The 18,728-nt window shown below is 46.8% G+C and overlaps 2 protein-coding genes across 2 annotated transcripts; one reads left to right on the top strand and one right to left on the bottom strand.

The window, feature by feature from the left end:
- The first annotated feature begins 2,496 nt into the window (after positions 1 to 2,496).
- On the top strand, positions 2,497 to 5,227 carry ADORA2B (adenosine A2b receptor). Its single transcript, XM_040628336.1, has 2 exons — positions 2,497 to 2,594; positions 4,131 to 5,227. Exons 1-2 carry the CDS (start codon positions 2,497 to 2,499, stop codon positions 4,792 to 4,794), a joined length of 762 nt encoding a protein of 253 aa, XP_040484270.1. The 3' UTR covers positions 4,795 to 5,227.
- Positions 5,228 to 5,547: 320 nt separating this feature from the next.
- Positions 5,548 to 18,728, bottom strand: ZSWIM7 (zinc finger SWIM-type containing 7). The gene is made up of 5 exons (XM_040630106.1): positions 18,555 to 18,728; positions 16,344 to 16,365; positions 12,964 to 13,066; positions 8,260 to 8,364; positions 5,548 to 6,941 (listed from the first exon to the last, which is right to left on the bottom strand). The coding sequence occupies exons 1-5, from the start codon at positions 18,643 to 18,645 to the stop codon at positions 6,825 to 6,827; spliced, it is 438 nt and encodes a 145-aa protein (XP_040486040.1). The 5' UTR covers positions 18,646 to 18,728; the 3' UTR covers positions 5,548 to 6,824.

Genomic DNA, 18,728 nt, shown 5'->3' with positions numbered 1-18,728 from the left:
CCCCCCCCCCCCCCCCCCCCCCCCCCCGGGCGGCCACGCCCTGGCCTGAGTTCCTGTCCGGCTTTCTCACCCGGCCTCGGCCTCGCACATCCTCAGGCAGCCTGCACCTCATCCTCAACAGGCTGCCGGATGTCAAAACCACAGGGGCCGGCGTCCCACCACGTGTCTAACGCGCTCCCTCTTTCACTCGCTGAGTCACCTCCAGCGCCGTGGCCTCCCCGCTCCCTCAGGGGACGGCTTTTCTTCCGTGGCTGAGATGACCGCAGCTCTCGAAGGTCTTCTAGCCACCTGGCCCTCCCTGTCCTGCCCTGGCCGCCCCCTCCCCTCTGCCACATGAGCCCTGGACCCCCATCCTCCCACTGCCTCGGATCCTCAGCCACTTTAGTGGTCTGGCCTTTTTTTCTACATCCTGTCTCTCTGTCTGTCTCTCTCTCTCGTTTTCATCAGGATACTAACATCCACCATTCTCTTGCTCTTAACCCCCTTGGTACGGTCTCAGTATAACGAATTAATTAAAATGTTAGTGCATGGGAGGGAAAGATCCTAGGAGTCATGCTCAGTTCTTCATCTTCCTACATCCAGTCCGTTTTCGAGACCTGTTGGGGCGCCTGGGTGGCTCAGTCATTAAGCGTCTGCCTTCAGCTCAGGTCATGATCCAAGGATCCTGGGATTGAGCCCCGCATCGGGCTCCTTGCTCTGCTGGGAGCCTGCTTCTTCCTCTCCCGCTCCCCCTGCTTGTGTTCCCTCTCTCGCTGCCTGTCTTTCTGTCAAATAAATTAAAAAAAAAAAAAAAAAGACCTGTTGATTCCCCCTCCAAAGGGCACCATCTTCCCTGTCACCCTGGTCCACGTCAACGTCTTCTCTTGAATGAACCACCGAGTTTCCTGATTGATCTGTTTTTCTTCTTGCTTCCCTAAAATTCAGTCTCTATACGGTGAGCTTTACAAAACATAAATCAGCCCCATTGCCTTGCTTAAAATAAGCCTTCAGCAGTTTCCCACTGCACTAGGAATATCAAAACCTAGATTCCTTCCCATGGCCTGAGCTGGCCCCTGCCTCGTCTTGGGTCACTCAGTTCCTTTTGCTTCTTTAGGAAAGTAAAATCCTCTCCTGTCTGAAAGCCTTACCCTGCTGTTCTGACTAGAATGTTCTCTCCACTCTGCAAACTTTTTACTCCTTCTGAACCTTAAGAGGCCTTCCCCAGCATCCTCCGTCCAAAGTCCTCCTGTTTTTCTCTTACCTGCATCCTGTTCATTTTGGTTGGGCCCAACGCCTTCTGATTTGTAATGACACGTTTGTGTGTTTACGTGTTTACTTTCTCTTTCGTTAGCTTTACAAGCCAGGAGGGCTGTGATTATGCTTCCAGTGACTCACAGAGGGCCTGGTCCGAAGGGAGGGCTCTGAATGAAATAATGAACCTACAGGGAAGAAGAGCTGTGTTTGGGGAGGTTCACAAAGTGGGGACCAGCTGCTCCCCAGATGGAAGTCCTCGGCTTTATCTAAGTCAGTTGAGCATAAAAGTAGTTTTTCACACATGCAGGATCCAGCAGTTTCGAGTTCAGACGTAGGTGGTTTCCAGTGGCTGTTCTGAACGCTGGTGGGAAGCCACCCCCTGTGACCTGTCCATGTAGTGTCTCATGTGGCTTAAAAAAAAAAAAAAAGTTGAGTAAAATAAGCCTCTGCCTACCGCGGTCCAAGGAGCACAGGCTTGAGAGTCCTGCCCTAGCTTTGGTCTTTGGTTCTTACATTGCTTTTGTTACTCAGAGACTTGGTATCTCTGTTTCCTCATTTGTAAAATAGGAGAGTTTTGATTAGAAGAGAGAAAAGTCCCTTCCAGTTTATATGCTTTCGGCTGCTGGTGAACAGTGGCTTAAGCAGTCAAGACTTTAAGTGATTTCTTGAACTCGAATGTGGAGCCACGATGGTTCTAGGGTTGGCGCAGGGGTTCAGAGAGGTCGTCAAGGACCCAGGCTCTTTCCTTCCTTCTGCTTTGCCATCGCTTCATCTCCAGGCCAGCCCCTCATGGTCCCAAGATGGTTGCTGCACGGCCTCCCATAGCGGCAGCAGAAGCGGGAAGGGCTGGGTGTGGGGAAGAGCCCTGCTCATGGGTCTCTCTCCTTTTATCAAGAAAGAAGTCTTTCCTGGAAGTACACTAGCAGACTTCTGTTTGTGTCTCATTGGCCAGAACCACCTCATGTACCAGAGCATTTGCTTACCCCAGAGACGGTTCATCCTGGCCCTGGACCGGCGTGTGTTCCGCTGCCCTCAGTTCAGTACCGTTGAGTCCTGTGAGAAAGGGCAGGCTGTTGAGGAAGTGGCCTCACAGATCTAAATTCCTGTGATTCTAAGTGCCCGGCGCTTGGGGAGGCCGTCTGGTTACCCTGCAGGGACTGACTGTATTCTCTGGTGGGGTAATGGACAGGAATAACTTTGTTTTTTTTTAAGGAATGGCTGTACATTCCTGAATGAGGAGGGAAGCAGAAAGGATTTAGAAACATGGATTTATTGGCCAAGGAAAATTCAGTGAGCAGCGGAGCCCAGCAGGTCATTTGTAGTAAAGGCCCCGCGGCTGCCCATTGCGGAGAGCTGCCCTCGTAGGGAGGAGAAAAGATTAGGGATCACTGTCACTTAGGAGGCAAGATCTCTGTTAACTTCTCAGCGAACTGTACCAGTTCTGCCTGTCCAGGCCCGTAGCATCAGGTATTCCTAATAAGTAGAATCTTCTTTTAAAGCCCTTTGATAACAAATCACATAACAAATAAGGAATGCATTCATAATGGCCGTATCATTAAGAACCTACTAGATAAGCGCCACGTCCTGGGATACCAATACAAAAGGGACAAGGTGCCAGTCCTTAAGAGGGTGACATCCTGGTTGGGGGGAAAACACACGTAATAGATAAATAAGCTCTGTGGCAGGGGGGTGGAGGTGATCAGGAAAGGAGGTGACCCTTGGAACAGGAACAGGTGTTTTTTCTGATGCTGAGAGCAGCATGAGCCAGCAGGGAGCCACCGGTTAGGGACGGCAGGCACTGGGGGGCGGGGCTGGGGGGAGGGTGCCATGGGCCATGCTGAGAAGTCCGGGCTTTATACTGCGGGCACAGGGAACTGGACACTGTCCAGAGACAGGTCTTACGGTAATGTGTATCAAATTATTTCCCAGTTTTCTTACCAGAGGTTAAGGAAAGGTTTTCTTTCATTTACTCAGTACATAACACTGACTACATATTGTGGGCCAATTACTAACAGCAAGCCTGATAGCTTTGCTATAAACCATATACAGACTAGTTTGTGGCAAAACGTCTAAATTGTGTGTTATGATTTCTAGCAATTTTAAACAAGATTTCAAGGTCTAAAACTGCTAGGGTTGTTTAATATTTGCTACGGTACTTCCCAGTTTTCCTCAGCTTTACTCTAGCAGCGACAGACATCGCTGGAAGTCGTCTTCTCCAGCAGTCTTCAGGGTGACTGCTCCCGCAGTCTGAGCCAGACCTCTCGTGTGCTTGTGGGAGGCCAGGATTCTTGCCCGGAGCCGCCAGGTAGTGCCGCTGGACTCACTTCCCGTGAGGCTTGTGTTCCGGTCTCACCGTATCAGTGGGGCCTCCTTTGACCTCTTGAAAACTCCAGTCCCTGCCAGTGCTGACCTTCCTGACTCTGCTTGTTCTCTCTTCATACGATGCCTCTCCTCACACACCGTGTAATTTACGAACGTGCTTGTTATCGTCTCCCGCTACTAGAATGTAAGCGGTTTCAAAGCGGGGATCTCGGGTGTTCTGTTCACTGGTGCGGCTCACCACCTAGAACGGTGCCTTCCAGAAGACCGAGACTCACGGGTCGGGATGTGGGTAAGAAAAAGCGAAGACTTCTCCACTTGTTCTCACTGACCACGATTTGTCACTCAGCAGAGATGAGCTAGTAAGTCAAAAACGAAACTCTCCCTGAGCTTGTTAGAGCGAAGTTGTTCACACCTATTTGCATGTCTTCACGTTGAGGGGAAAGGCACGGTGCCCTCCGCGGCTGACCCCTCAAGGTTGTCGGGGTAAAGGCCACGGGGCCAAAGCAAAGCGGGGGCGTCGGACTCTGGTTACAGTGCTGCGCGCTGACGATAACAGATGATGTTCTCTTGCACAGGTATAAGAGCTTGGTCACTGGGACTCGAGCGAGAGGAGTCATTGCTGGCCTCTGGGTCCTTGCCTTCGGCATCGGACTGACGCCGTTCCTGGGATGGAACAAGAACAGTGCCACCAAAAACTGCACGGAGCCCTGGCATGGAACCACAAACGAAAGCTGCTGCCTCGTCAAGTGTCTGTTTGAGAACGTGGTCCCCATGACCTACATGGTGTATTTCAACTTCTTTGGGTGCGTCCTGCCCCCGCTGCTCATAATGCTGGTGATCTACGCCAAGATCTTCATGGTGGCCTGCAGGCAGCTCCAGCGCACGGAGCTCGTGGACCACTCCAGGACCGTCATCCAGCGGGAGATCCACGCCGCCAAGTCCCTGGCCGTGATCGTTGGCATTTTTGCTCTGTGCTGGCTGCCGGTACATGCCATCAACTGTGTCACTCTCTTTCAGCCAGCTCGGGCTAAGGATAGGCCCAAGTGGGCCATGAACACGGCCATCCTCCTGTCACATGCCAACTCGATGGTCAATCCCATTGTCTATGCCTATCGGAACCGAGACTTCCGCTATACTTTTCACAAAATCATCTCCAGGTACGTTCTCTGCCAGACAGATGTCCTCAAGAGTGGGAATGGGCAGGCAGGGGCACAGCCTGCCCTTGATGTGGGCCTATGACCGAGGGCCTGGCCTCTTCCAGAAGGCACACGTTCACAACAAAGGGATGGGACACGACTGGCTGATCCCCGTTGTTAAAGACGGCTACACCTTGCTGTACGCGCGTGGGCTGCCTCTTCTGAGTGGTGACCACATACCTAGCTAATACGCACGTTATTAGTCGGCTCCAAAGGTTCACAGATGTATTTCTGGTTCTTTCTGGCTGCTCCGTGTGGATGATGCCGATGGCCTGAATGGATTGTAAAAGACTGTTTTGTTTTTTTAAGAGTCTGCCTCTTTCATGGTAGAAAATGAAACTATTTTACTGTGAAACACTGTGAACTATTATGTTTTTTTTTAACTCAGAGGCAGTGAAAGAATAAAAGTTGAATGTACTAAAAATAGATACTTGTTCCTAGGAAGGTGACCAGGAAAATTAAAAGTAATTCTTCAGTCAACAAACTGCTCTATTTATTTGGGGGAAGTGCTACTCTTGTAAGTTCGTAAGCAGGATATCATTCTGTGGTAACATTCTTTTCCATGTACTGCAAACCACCCTGGAGGAAGAAACTGGAGGGATGGGATCCCTCCTCTTCCCCGACTGCATCTGCCCCTTCCACAGTTAGGTAGTCAGGTGCCTTTCTCTACCAAGCTGAAGTTCGGCCATGAACTTCAAGTTGCTGGAGCCCAAGTGTGAACATTTTCATAAGTAAAAATCATACAACCGTGTACGTCTATTAGGTGAAATAAAAATAAAACTTCCCAACAAGCTTAGGGTGCTGCATCCACATTCTGATCTTTATTATGAAGACTGCTTAAAAAGAGAAGTTTATACCCAGCTCAAGTTTCCCAAGGAGTCAAGTCTTGACAGGTTTTATCTGCGGCAACGAAAGGCTCTGCGCACCAGGGAACACGGCGCCCCCCTCGCCCTTTCTGCATCGTGTTCGAGTCCCCGCCGCAGGGTTCTGGGGGCCCGGGGCGGGTGTTCCCCGGGCTGTACAATCTGTCACTTCTGTTTGTTCACTGCCGCATTTCCTCCTGCGGTATCCCCGCGAGCAAGAGGATGCTGCTGATTTTTTTTTTTTAAGATTTTATTTATTTATTTGACAGAGATAGAGACAGCCAGAGAGAGAGGGAACACAAGCAGGGGGAGTGGGAGAGGAAGAAGCAGGCTCCCAGCAGAGGAGCCTGATGTGGGGCTCGATCCCAGGACTCTGGGATCACGCCCTGAGCCGAAGGCAGACGCTTAACGACTGAGCCACCCAGGCGCCCCGACGCTGCTGATTTTATGAGTCCCCATGGAGCCAGCGCATTCCTGGCCCTCCAGGCTCCCACCCTGGCCCGGAACAGCTTTACTTACTAAGTTCTCCTGGGCTGCACAGGGTCTCACCTGCATGGTCACGGCTCCTTCACTCTCTCCGGGTCCAGCTGAGGCCCATCGCAGTTTCTTTGCTTCCTTCAGGGCATGACCTTCAGTCCCTTCCTTCCTTTGGCTTGTTACAAAATTCATCTGACCAGTTTCATCTACCGTTCCAACCTCTTAAAAATTACTAGTACTTCAGTAACTTAAGAATCCGACTCACTGGGTGCCTGGCTGGCTCAGCTGGTTAAGCGTCTGCCTCTGGCTCAGGTCATGATCTTGGGGTCCTGGGACTGAGCTCCACGTCGAGCTCCCTGCTCGCAGAGTCTGCTGCTCCCTCTGCCCCTCCCCCGGCACATGCTCGCTCTTTCAAATAAAAAAATCTTAAAAAAATCTAATTGCAGATAGGACATGATGTTAGGCTTTGTTTGGGACAAATGCTTGATTCAGCTAGACAGCTGACCCACGGGGCTCAGAGGCTGGCTCCGACTTCTCAGGAGAAATTGTAGAGCTTCGAAGTATAGACACATCCCAGCTCGCAACGCACGGTCTCTTGTCCAGGAGGGAAAAGGGACGGTGACAAGAAGCCTCCAGAAGAAATTTCACCTCGCTTCCATGTGAACCCTGGTAGGGTAAATGTGTTTCTGGGTGGGACCCCTATTTTCAAAGATAGATGCTCAGTCTGTACCTTTCATGCTTCTTGTTTCTTCTTCGTGAATAAGATGTCAGTCAGTTGCTTGTCAGAGACCTGTAGCTGTCGACAGGTTCTCGTTACCTGACTGAGGTAAACCGCCAAGAGATGCTTGCACTGGAACACAAAACACGCCCATTACAGGTCGGCAGGGCCGAAGCGGACCAAGACCCCCGGCTACATTTACTAGGAAAGGAGTGGGGCTCACAGGTTATGGACTCCCTGCCTAAAAACTGCAGCGGAAGACGACACGATGTATTCTTTCTAGAAATCAGAGGGGATAGAGGAAGTTTTACTTTGCCTGTTGTTCGGGAAATAGTTTAGACCCAGCTGGCACAGGCTTTATCACGCACAGTGAGAACCAAGACAGGCCCCGCGTTTTCATCTTCAGCTCTGCTGCTTCCTTCCACCCTTCGGAAAGCTCTTCACGGCGACAGCGAACATTCCTTGAACATCCTTGACCTACCGTGTTGCTCAGTGCTTCTCACAGATGATCTCACTTAAATCTGTCAGCTGCCCCACGAAGACGGGTCTTATCCCCATTTCACCCACACACTGAGTCTGCGGTCTGCTCCCTCCACCGCCGTGCTGTCCTACAGGGGGAGGAGGCGGGGTGGGTGGTAGAACCCTCCCCTCTGTCGGCCTGTACACGCCTCTGGGGACAGCCGGGCCCTCTGTCACAGAACACGCACAGCTTTAGATACCGAAGTGGCCCGAAATTTAATCCTGTGGTTTCACAGGTGAAACACTTAGGACACGTCAGCTGTGAATGTGGTTTTTTACAACGAGATACCCAACCAGCCACCCCGTGCCCAAGATGCTTACCAAGTTCACAGTGTGAGAGAAAGGGGAAGAATGGAGTGGGTACTATAATTTTCCTTGGCAAGTCTTATAAAATAGCTACCTGCTCTCGGGTGGGCAGTGCTTTCTCCTCTGAAATAAGGAGTTACGTGAGTATATCCTGCTCCTGCTTGATGCTCTGGGCGCCTGTGAAATAGGCACGAGTCTCCGTGTGCTCTCTGCCCCACGTGCGTGGCCGGCATGGCTAACTGCCAGGCTGTCTACGGGCAGTGGGCAGAAACACCTCACAACTGGAGGAGGGGATACGCAAAGTTGCCAACAGTCAGTTCAGCTCATACTTTTATTGGCCCGTCTAATTCCCCAGAGCCAGCCTTCGAGACTACCTTGTTGCCCTCCCCAAAGCTTCATCTGTGACCTTTTAAATAAAAAAAATCAGGTAATGGATATAGATCTAACAATGACACTGCATTTTGGGAGGGTAAACCCAAAAGAGACGACGGACGGCCATCAAAGACAATGAACTATTTGTTTCGACACAGCAAACACTCCCATTTTGTACAACTCTTAAGCCACGCGGTAAGGGCCGAGAATTTCCTAATCTGACCAGAGCGGGAAGAGCCTTCCCCATCCTCACCAGCAGGCTGTCGTTCTTCCGCAGCACTGAGAAGGCAAAGGCAGGACAGGAACAGTAATGACAAGAAGCCAGACATGTGTATGTTCTACGAGAACTTCCAAGTACCTAGAAAAAAGAGGACAGGTGAGATCAGACTTCGATACGCGTGCTAGGAAACTGCTTCATTCCCTTGAGTTTACCCATCTGAGCGCTCAGTGCTGCCCTGCAAATCACACTGGGAGGACCCACTGTCATGTTTTACCCAAAAGTGGAGACGCCACTTCCCTGCCTGTAGACTCTCCTCCTTGGGGCTCTGCCCTCAAGGATTCCATACAACGAAACTGGAATTTCAGACTAGTTCAACCAACCACACACACTCGTTTCATTCCTCCACCTCGAGAGTTAGAGAGCCCACTCCATGAGCGGCCTAGAAAGAGGTGGAGGGGGAAGGTCCCCTCAGACACAGCTTATCGTGGTGCTTCTTAACTTCGGTATTTCACAACAGGTGCGTGCATTTCTGCAGCTCCCACCGCACACCTAAAGTGTGAGGATAGGTAAAGAGTAAGCAGTGAGGCAGGAAGACCGGTGTTTGCGAGAAAGAAGGAGAGGGCTCTTGAAAAACGTTTGAGAACAGGGAGAATAAATAAAGCAGAGAAGCTTGCAAAAGGGGTGACTCAGAGGCCCAGGGGGGAGGTCTCCGAAGAGGCAAGCCTGGATCTGCCTACTCGTCCAGCAGGATGGAAGGACGATACACTTGAGGGGCTGGTAAGAGGCCTGGTCCCGGAACAGACCGTCTTGTTGGTAGTCAGGGGACAAAAGGGAGACAGGCGTACAGGGAAATTAGGATGTGTCTGTGGCGTGGATGGGCAGACTTGTCAGAGAAATCACTTGTTGCTGTCTCTCCACCACCAAGCAGCCAAAACTCAGAAATGTCCAGGGCTCCACTCCTGGAGTTAAATTCTAAACCGGAAGCGTAAAATCAGTATCCACGTAAGTAGAAGTGTCCCGAGGGGTATTTTACCATGGCCTGCCACTTAGGAATCTGCCACAGGGCTTTCAGCTTAGTTTTAGGCTCTGAGATGGCGTTCGAAATGAAAAGGCCAGGACTGTAAAAAAAAAAGAAAAGAAAAAAAGCACTCCTGAGGTTCTTCCCTCTTTCTCCCCAACAAAGACTAAAGCGACAGGGAAGGCCACGACCGAAGAGCAGTGTTCCAGCCTTGTGCTTGACTGTCAAACTGACAATGGTCCGAAAGCAGACTGTTGTCCACTGAATCCTGGGAAAAACCCAGTATCCAGCAGTGACAAGAACAGTTCGTGGGTCTCTGAACCATTACCAATGAATAAAACGTTAGATTTCATCCTTTCCTCTACCTCTTCTCTCTAGATTTAAATTGAAGCAGGCATAAGCCTCTGGAATTCTACGGTGACTTGAACCGTTCCCTGGTTCCTCCTTTTTGTGGGTCCCCAATCCACGAGAACACTCCAGACTATGCTGAATCAAAGCCCGGTGACTGAGGAAGGGCTCTCTCGCCTGCCTCTGCCAGGGGCCGGCTAAGACTGAAAGTACAACGTTCAACCGCCTGAGGCAGTAAATACTATCAAGAGATAGTAAATTCTGAATTTGCTCCTTCCTTATCTAGCCATCAGATGACTAATGAACCCAATCATCAGGCAAAAATCTGAGTTAGAAATGATTACCGGAAATTGACCTCCGGGATCGTCTCGCTCAGCGGCTTCGGCCTTCAGTGGAAAACGCCCTCCCCTCCCAGGAACTGCGCCCACTGCTCCCGCTCACGGTCTGCGATGTTTATCCCCAGAAGGAGAGCGCTTTTTAAAAAGAAACAGCTGGGGAATAGGAAACGGAGACCCATGAGCAGACTCGGAGGAGCCTCCCCTGGAGGAAGTCCGCTGTGGTTCCAGCTGGGTTCTGAGGAGCGTGACCCCCCCCCGACGGCCGTCCACTCGCAGGCACACTTTTATTTTACGGCTGCTGCCCGCCTCTCAGGAGCCGTCACAGTGCTCAGCTGTACTCTTTATTGCTCCCTGTGTTCCGTGCGTCTGAAAGATTTTACATTCCTGCCCTATTAAATCCCGGCTGGCTATGGGACCTGCTTTCGCCAGGAAACGGGAGCAGCCACGCAGAAACGTTAGCGATGGGCACGGACCGCATCCTCCTTTCTCTCCGCTGCGAGACGCACAGTATTCCAGAGACGGGCTGCTACGCCAGCTGGGATCCCTGAGTGAGGGTGTTCTGGAGTGCGGTGGCCGTCCACTCCGAATGGATGTGAAGCATGAATGAGACAAAACTTTGTAAGTCTTTGACATCTGGGGGTCACTGTTGCCACACTGTAACTCACCCTCTCTTGAGTGATGCATCGCCCCTTTCTAGGTGAACCCAAAAATTTACAGAAAGGCAACTCAGGTGACAACAACATAGGGGTGGCTTTGGAATAATTACCACTGGACCTGGACGACGGTAACAGTATCAGAAGGTGGACCCATGGAAAGATGACCAGCAGGTATCAGGGTGTCTGACTCAACTTTTATCATCTCAGAGAACCTCCGACTTGAGCCAAATTCGGACTCTACTGGTATATAGTGAGACCATTACGGTTAATTTTCTACAGTGTCATTTAATTCAAAGTCCAAGCTGAAAGCCACAGGACTAGGAAGTTTGCATTTTTTTTTAATTTTTTTAAAGATTTTATTTATTTATTTGACAGAGACAGAGACAGCCAGCGAGAGAGGGAACACAAGCAGGGGGAGTGGGAGAGGAAGAAGCAGGCTCCTAGCGGAGGAGCCCGATGTGGGGCTCGATCCCATAACGCCGGGATCACGCCCTGAGCCAAAGGCAGACGCTTAACCGCTGTGCCACCCAGGCGCCCCAGGAAGTCTGCATTTTTATGATGAGTAAAGTAAGGTAACACAATACAGGATGGGAATGATGAAAGTTAAACAAGTGGCAATCTTGGGAGAAACAAAAAGTCAACAACAGAAATATTTCAAACAAAATCTTTAAGACAAACTAATGACTAGATCTTAGAACTAGAGGGCAGTTAGAAGTCTGCACAGGTCAACTGTTATGCTAATACTGGAATGGAGACAAAAAACTCTGAAACTAAAAGATGTGGGAAAAACTCAAAGGCCCTTCTTGTTCGGGTACTTCAGCTACATAGAAACCCCAAATAAAAACACTAAGAAGTAGAATGGAAATACTTCGTCAGGCACAATATCATTTAACTGCTTTCCTGACAAAAATTTTTTTTTTTTTAAAGATTTTATTTATTTATGTGACAGAGATACAGCCAGCGAGAGAGGGAACACAAGCAGGGGGAGTGGGAGAGGGAGAAGCAGGCTCCCAGCGGAGGAGCCCGATGTGGGACTCAATCCCGGAATGCCGGGATCACGCCCTGAGCCGAAGGCAGACGCTTAACGACTGCACCACCCAGGCGCCCCATCCTGACAAAATTCTAATAGGTAGCTTCTTTTAGGTAATTACAATCCAAAAGTGTTAACTCCAGCACTCAACATTAATTACCCCATTTTCCTTAATGAAGAAAAGGAAGAAGATTTTGCCAGACTGTTTAAGTTATGCTACAATGTGGAATGGCCGGTTACTTCACTAAGCACAGGCACCTATTTGCCCAAGTCGGCCTTGCTCGCTCACTAGGAATTAACTGACATGGTCTCAGCGGTGAGAAGTTGATCATAAATAAACCAGAATCCAAATGCTGAAAAACTTCCCCCTTCCTGGTCTTCAGCAAGACCTAGATTACATACTAGAGCCGATGGCTTCTTTACTCCTTCCAAGCCAGATATACACATACACAAATTTTTTAAGGAAATCTTACTATTCTTTAAGATTTTTATTTTCAAGTAATCTCTACACCCAACGTGGGCCTCGAACCTCCAACCCCGAGATCAAGAGTCATGCCCTCTACCGACTGAGCCAGCCAGGGGCCCCCAGACTCAAAATTTTAGGAGAACACTGCCAATATTTTTATTTCATTCACAAGATTCCCCTCCCTCAATCCCACGGCACTTACCCTGGTCTCATACAGCTACACTGGGGGTGGGGGAGTGGAAATGGGTTTGAGTGTGGCCCACTGTTTATAGAGAGGCAGTGTGGGACAGCAGTTACAAATCCCAGCTGCCAGAGGAGTTGATTTTTCTGCATCTCAGTTTCCTGCAAGATAAATACCTGGTTGGGCTTTTTGTGGGAATTATCAACAACACATGGAAATCTGAGTCTTTCAGAGTCTGATAAGAGGTATTACTTTACGGATCTACGCATCTTAAATTCTAGAGGGCAAAACTAAAGTCCAAGTAGACAACTGCCTTCGGCATAGTCTGACCCTTAATAAATACTTCCTGACAACAGTTTTGAAAGATCACTTCTGATAGGTGAACGTGAGCATGTAGGAGGACCTCAAAATGCATTTTGGCTTTTGCTTGTAGGCAAGAGATAATGAACAAGGTGAAAGTATCAGCACAGTTTTTTTGGGGAAAAGTGCCTGTTACCAAACACAGGGAAGCAAAAAATCGACTCTACTCCATTAGACTTGAGAAAGCATCATTGCTCGTTGTATACATTGCTACTAATTCACCGATTTTATGAAGGTGGGTCATTTGCTTTTCAGTAGCCCAGGAAATACCGGGATTCACGAAAACTTTTTGTCCTAAGGGGGTTCCTTGTTGAGATAATCCCCACCTCTAGATTTCTACCTGGTAAACACGCCTCCCACTGGGCGATGAGATTAAGGTGATGGACTGTCGGTCCACGAGGTCCAAGGCCTGGACGGCTGATGAGCCGAAGATGAACTTCAGCCTGGGAAATAGAGAGGCTTCAGATTAGACTGCCTGCTCGAACAGTCAGCTCGGGAACTTAACCCAAAGGATCCCCATTGGCATTTTTTAAACAATTCCTTTTAATTTGGGAAAAAAAGACAATACAGCAAAAACCCACTAATCAACACATAGCACACACACACATATACACATATGTACCTATGGTCTTGTTTTTTAAGTTTTAGAACATAAAAAGGTATTGTAGGGTTTTTTGGCAGCTTGTTTTTTTCTATTCAACGTGCTTTTAAAAATGATGCATGTTGATATATGCTTTTAATTTTTGAGTAATATTCCATTGTACGTACATACATTTTATTTTTTAGGAACCCTGAAAGGCATTGTTTCTCTTTTACATTACAAATGACACTCAGTTATCCCCGCACACGTCCCTGGATGCACATGAGAATTCTTCCTGGTTGTGGAAGTACAGTTGCTGAGCCCTAGGATGCGTACATTCTTCAGCGTTAAGAGGTGTTGCCAACAGCTTTCCACAGTGGAAACCGCAGTCCCCCCAGCACTGTGTGAGTCCTATTTTCCCCACATCCTAACCAATACCAGTATTATCAGAGATTTTCATGTTGACCACCCGATGGGTATTAATTTGTACTTTCTGTATTAGTAATAAAGGCTATCCACCTTTAAACGATAGATCAGAAAAAAATTTGGTGTGTGGGAAGATTCTTATGATAGGTGAGAATGGTTGGGCACAAAATTAGGTATTTAGAAACTCTCAATTATGTTAAAATTTTTTAAAGAAAATCCACAATGATCTCAAAATAAAACTTTAATTAAAAAAAAAAAAGGCAATAAACCAAACTGTCACAGTGATTATCACTGGGTGGTATGATTGTTGATGCTTTTCATATTTTATTTTCCAAGAACATTTTTTTAAAATTTATTTATTTGAGAGAGAGAGAGCATGAGTGAGAGGCAGAGGGAGCAGCAGACTCCCTGCTGAGTAGGGAGCCTGGGCTCTATCCCAGGACCCTGAGATCAGGACCCAAGCCGAAGGCACACAGATGCTTATCTGACTAAGCCACCCAGGCGCCCCAACCAAGAACCTTTTTTTTTTTTTTTTTTAGGAATAGGAGTATTTTTATAAACTGGAAAATAAAATGGATGGGTTGAACTAAATTGGGGAAGTTACTGTTTTAAAGAACTCATGTGATCTGACCTAAAACATGAAGACAGAGCTACTATCTTCAAAATTAAAATGTTCAACTTCTTCATTTTCCAACAAATTAGTCTCTTGATACAACAAACTATTAGAATGGGAAGAGTTTTAAATTTTTTACATTAAACATATGAAGACTCTCTATGGACAAAGAAAAATAAATAAAACTTGGTTATAACTTTATCAATTAATCACAGTTAACTTTAAAAATGATGGGGCACCTGGGTGGCGCAGTCGTTAGGCGTCTGCCTTCGGCTCAGGGCGTGATCCCGGCGTTCTGGGATCGAGCCCCACATCAGGCTCCTCCGCTATGAGCCTGCCTCTTCCTCTCCCACTCTCCCTGCTTGTGTTCCCTCTCTCGCTGGCTGTCTCTGTCTCTGTCGAATAAATAAATAAAAAATCTTAAAAAAAAAAAAAGAATCTAGGAAGAATGTTTAAACCTGCCTTTGTAACTTTGTAACTTACTGTGAACACCTCCTGAATATTTTTTTTTTTTTACTCACTCTTAGTGGTTACAAAGACTTCCACTGTAGAAATGAATTATCTTGCTTTTCCCCAAACTCTATTTTTAGATAATTAGGGTTTCTTAAATCTCATGTGAATAACTAGATTGTTTGCAGGTGGTTTTGTTTTTGTTTTTGCTACTGTGAGCAACACTGGATGAGTACGCTCACTGTAAAATCTTTGTGAACGTGCAGGATTACTTCCTTGGGATACACTCTTATAGTGGAATTTGTTAACCAAAGAATATGTATGTTTTAAAGCTCCTATCACCTGTTGCCAGATTACTTTCCAATTTACACTTCTACCAGCAGGGTATCAATTACCCTTTTCTCCACGTTCTTGTCAACATCTGGGACATTCTTACCAACATCTTTTCTGTGATAGCCAGTTTTATAGATGGGAAGTTATGTCATTATTTTAATTTGTATATTTATGATCACTAGGAAGATTTACCCCTTTCCCCAATGTTTTTGCTAATTTACATTTTTATTATTTGCCTATTCTCTTTGTTTTAAAAGTAGTAATTGTTTTCTAATAATACATAATCTCTATAAAACATTAGCAGAGAAAAAGTTAAACCCTTTTATAAACCTAAACTCCATCTCTTTTCTTTGCTCTAAAATCATCACTGGTATTGGTTGGTGTATATTTTTCTAGACTATTAAATATAAGTGTACATATGCATATAAATTAAATGTCACTTATTCCTAGGTAGCTTTCACTTTTTTGTTGCTACTGAGAATGTAGCTATATTTTTGAACTTTGTGTATGAGGGAAAACAATTTTTTATCTCTGTAATAAAAAAACCCTTTATTCCCTTGGTTTTTAAACATTTATATCATCTACAAATAATGATAAATGTCTTTCCTTGCAGATAGGCCATGTTTCTAATTTCTTTTTCATGTGTCAGTGTAACAACTACAACTACTAGAACAATGGGTTTGTTTTGTTTTTTAAAGATTTATTTATGAGAGAGAGCGAGAGCAAGCTCACATGAGCAGAGGGAGGGGCAGAGGGAGAGGGAGACAAGCAGACTCCCCATCAAGTTGGGAGCTGGATGCGGGGCTCAATCCCAGGACCCCAGGATCATGACCCAACCTGAAATCAAGAGTCAGATGCTGAACCACCCAGGCACTGAGCCACCCAGGCACCCCTACTAGAAAATGTTAAAGAAAAGTGGCAAATAGGACAACACAAGAATACCTTGCATTGTCAAGAATGGCTTTGGACGTATTTTTAACAATTGTATCAAGAAAACATTGTTCTTAGTTTAGTAAGTATTTTTAAAAATCAAGAGTTGGTGTTGAAAGGATCTGGCCTTTAAAACACGTTAATGGTTGGGGCGCCTGCGTGGCTCAGTCCTTAAGCATCCAACTCCTGATTCTGGCTCACAGCATGATCTCAGGGTGGTGGGATCCAGTCCTGGGTCAGGCTCTGCACCCAGTTTGGAGTCTGCACGGTATTCTCTCTTTCCCTCTAGTCTCTGCCCCTCCCCCAGCTCTCTAAATAAATAAATAAAATTTTAAAAACCACATTAACGGTTAAAAAAAACCCCAATTACAACAGGATATATACTTACGATAACAGATGCTCATCAGGAACTGTAAAACACAAATGGGAAGAAAGGTAATCATGTTAAACCAGTGGCCACACACAAAATCTTTAGAAGACTATAACCAAAAAGATTTTTGTATAAGATGGTGAAGTCTATGCATCTAATTTTACTCCTTCCAAATACTCCACTAAACAATAACAAAAGGATTTTTTTTTTTAAACATAAAACTCCCCAGGATGAAAGGACAGGGAGAAGCAACAGCTAAGATACACTGGAAAATAATTTACAAGACCTAAGGAAACTGGAATCCTAAGCTAGCAATGGAGAGCCAAGCAATAACCTCATTTATACTCCAAAATCCAGTACCCTCTTCCCCCTAAAACCCTCAGAAATCTGTGGCACCAGATCGCTTTGGAGGTGGGGATGAAGCCGGGGGGTTAAATTAATACAGATTCTTTAAAAGTAAATTTAAGGACATAGATGGTAGTGGAATAATGCTTTCAGATGTCTGAGGAAATATATTATTTCCAACATATAATTCAATACCTAGCCAAGCTATCATTTAAGGGTGACGTTAGAAAAAACTTTTTAGACGTCTGAAGCTTCAAAAAGTACACCTCATGCACTCTTCTTCAGGAAGCTACTAGAGGATGTGCTCTATAAAATAAGGCCGTAAACCCAGAAAAAGAAAATTGCAGATATACTAAACATACCACTCGACATAGGCAAAGGGAATTCCTAGGGTAATAATGGTGAAGGAAGATCTCAGGAAACAGCTAGGAGAGCAGTCAGGCCATAGTAGAGCAAGTCTAGGCTCTAGAAGAGATTTCCACAGGAGAATGAAACTGACATCTCACTCATCTGAACATATGGAGTAGAGATTTAGAATACTGGTAAAGAGTTTGAGGTTGAATTACATACAGAGAAAACTAAAAAAACACAACCACAACAGTTGTAATTCCAGGGAAAACAAAGTTATGCAGGAAAGGAAAAGTAACCACAGCTTCCTACGTGGCCCAGCTGTGATTAGATATCACATCATCATACAAGTGTAAACTCAGAATCTCGATCTAAAAATATTATCATTGAAGGATAGGGATCAGGAATAGTGTATTACTATGTAGAGCAAATATTTTAAAATAGCAGGAAACGGTTCTGCTGGAAATAAACACGAATCAATGGCAAGGTCCCTCTGCCTGAGCCAAGAGTATCACAGTGCATGGATTAACCCATTCAGACAGAGCCCATTTTGCCAACCACTGTTTGAGCTGACAGATTGTTTTTTTTTCCCCATCCTTTTGGGGATCCAAATATATTTGAATACCTGGCTGGCCTAATCTTTTCAACATATATACGATCCTTGTGTCAGTACGGATTACTTTTCTCAACCCTTTAAGTACAGTAACTCAAGATAAACCCTTTCAAAGTGCAGTCCTTTTGAAACAAAAGTCATCCAAGTGAAAAAGCAGCGGCAGTTTTGAGGTCTGCTCTGCTATTAAGCGGCCATTTTTATTATTTTTTTTACACTGGCCGAGTAGTTCTAATTGGTCAATGCATTTTGATTAGAATTACCATCTTAATTCTAGCATGCCCTGAACACATCTTGAGATCACCTCGGTGATTTTGGTAAGCACAGTCACAGAGCATCCTCTGCTGGTCAGAGAAATAGCCCGTACTTGCACAATATCCCTATTTACTCCAGTCACTGCGTATGCATTTGGGTTTTATGGTTCTAAAATATTTATCTGGTGCACACAATGTACGCGTGGATTAATCTTTAAATTAAGATTTTGAGGGGGGGTAAAAAAGACCACAGGCAAGCTTAATAATTCAGAACTTCCCCTCCCCGTATGTCCCCGCAAGTTCCCGTCCCTTGCGCCCTCCTGGCCCGAGGCCCCTTCTCACGGGTTTCGTGGCAGCGCCCAGCACTACTGTCCCTGCTGCCCAGCCGGCCTGCAGGGAACTATTGCGCTGCTCCCTAAACAAATTTGGCTTTCCTTTTCCTTTCCTTTTCTTTCTTTCTTTTTGTTTATTTATTTATTTATTTTTAATGAACTGAGGTTTGGGAATAGAACCACAGGAGAAAAAGCTCGGAGAAACCAGGACGAAGAGCGCAGGGGCTGCGCCCCCAACCCGGCGCCCCGCCGGCCCAGAGAACTCCGCCTCTCCAGTCTCCGCGCGTCCCGGCCAGGTCCACCGCCCACAGCGCAGCTACGCACGCCCTCCCGCCCGTACTTTGCGCGTTCTCCTGCACCGCCGCGGCCATCTCGCTCAGGAGCTCCTCGACGACTGAGGGCAACGTGACTCCCGGTAAGGCGACGGCCATGGCGTCACAGGCCGTTAGCCTCCCCGAAAAGCCCAGCAGGTGCGACGCTCCGACGGCTCTAGGGAGAATTCCCGCCGTCGGCC

The sequence above is a fragment of the Ursus maritimus genome, unplaced genomic scaffold (assembly GCF_017311325.1).
Source record: "Ursus maritimus isolate PB19 unplaced genomic scaffold, ASM1731132v1 scaffold_14, whole genome shotgun sequence".
NCBI lineage: Eukaryota > Metazoa > Chordata > Mammalia > Carnivora > Ursidae > Ursus > Ursus maritimus.
Note: the sequence above shows the minus strand (reverse complement) of the source record. Positions and strands in the feature narration are given on the sequence as shown.

What these genes read in the sequence shown, in the direction of transcription:
- ADORA2B (XM_040628336.1), top strand. Translation starts at nt 2,497, where the DNA reads ATGGATTTATTGGCCAAGGAAAATTCAGTGAGCAGCGGAGCCCAGCAG. An exon ending in CATTGCGGAGAGCTGCCCTC is followed by an intron (nt 2,595 to 4,130) that starts GTAGGGAGGAGA and finishes TCTCTTGCACAG; the next exon opens with GTATAAGAGCTTGGTCACTG.
- ZSWIM7 (XM_040630106.1), bottom strand. Translation starts at nt 18,645, where the DNA reads ATGGCCGTCGCCTTACCGGGAGTCACGTTGCCCTCAGTCGTCGAGGAG. An exon ending in CCTGATGAGCATCTGTTATC is followed by an intron (nt 13,067 to 16,343) that starts GTAAGTATATAT and finishes TCTATTTCCCAG; the next exon opens with GCTGAAGTTCATCTTCGGCT. An exon ending in GGAAGAACGACAGCCTGCTG is followed by an intron (nt 6,942 to 8,259) that starts GTGAGGATGGGG and finishes TTTGTGTTCCAG; the next exon opens with TGCAAGCATCTCTTGGCGGT.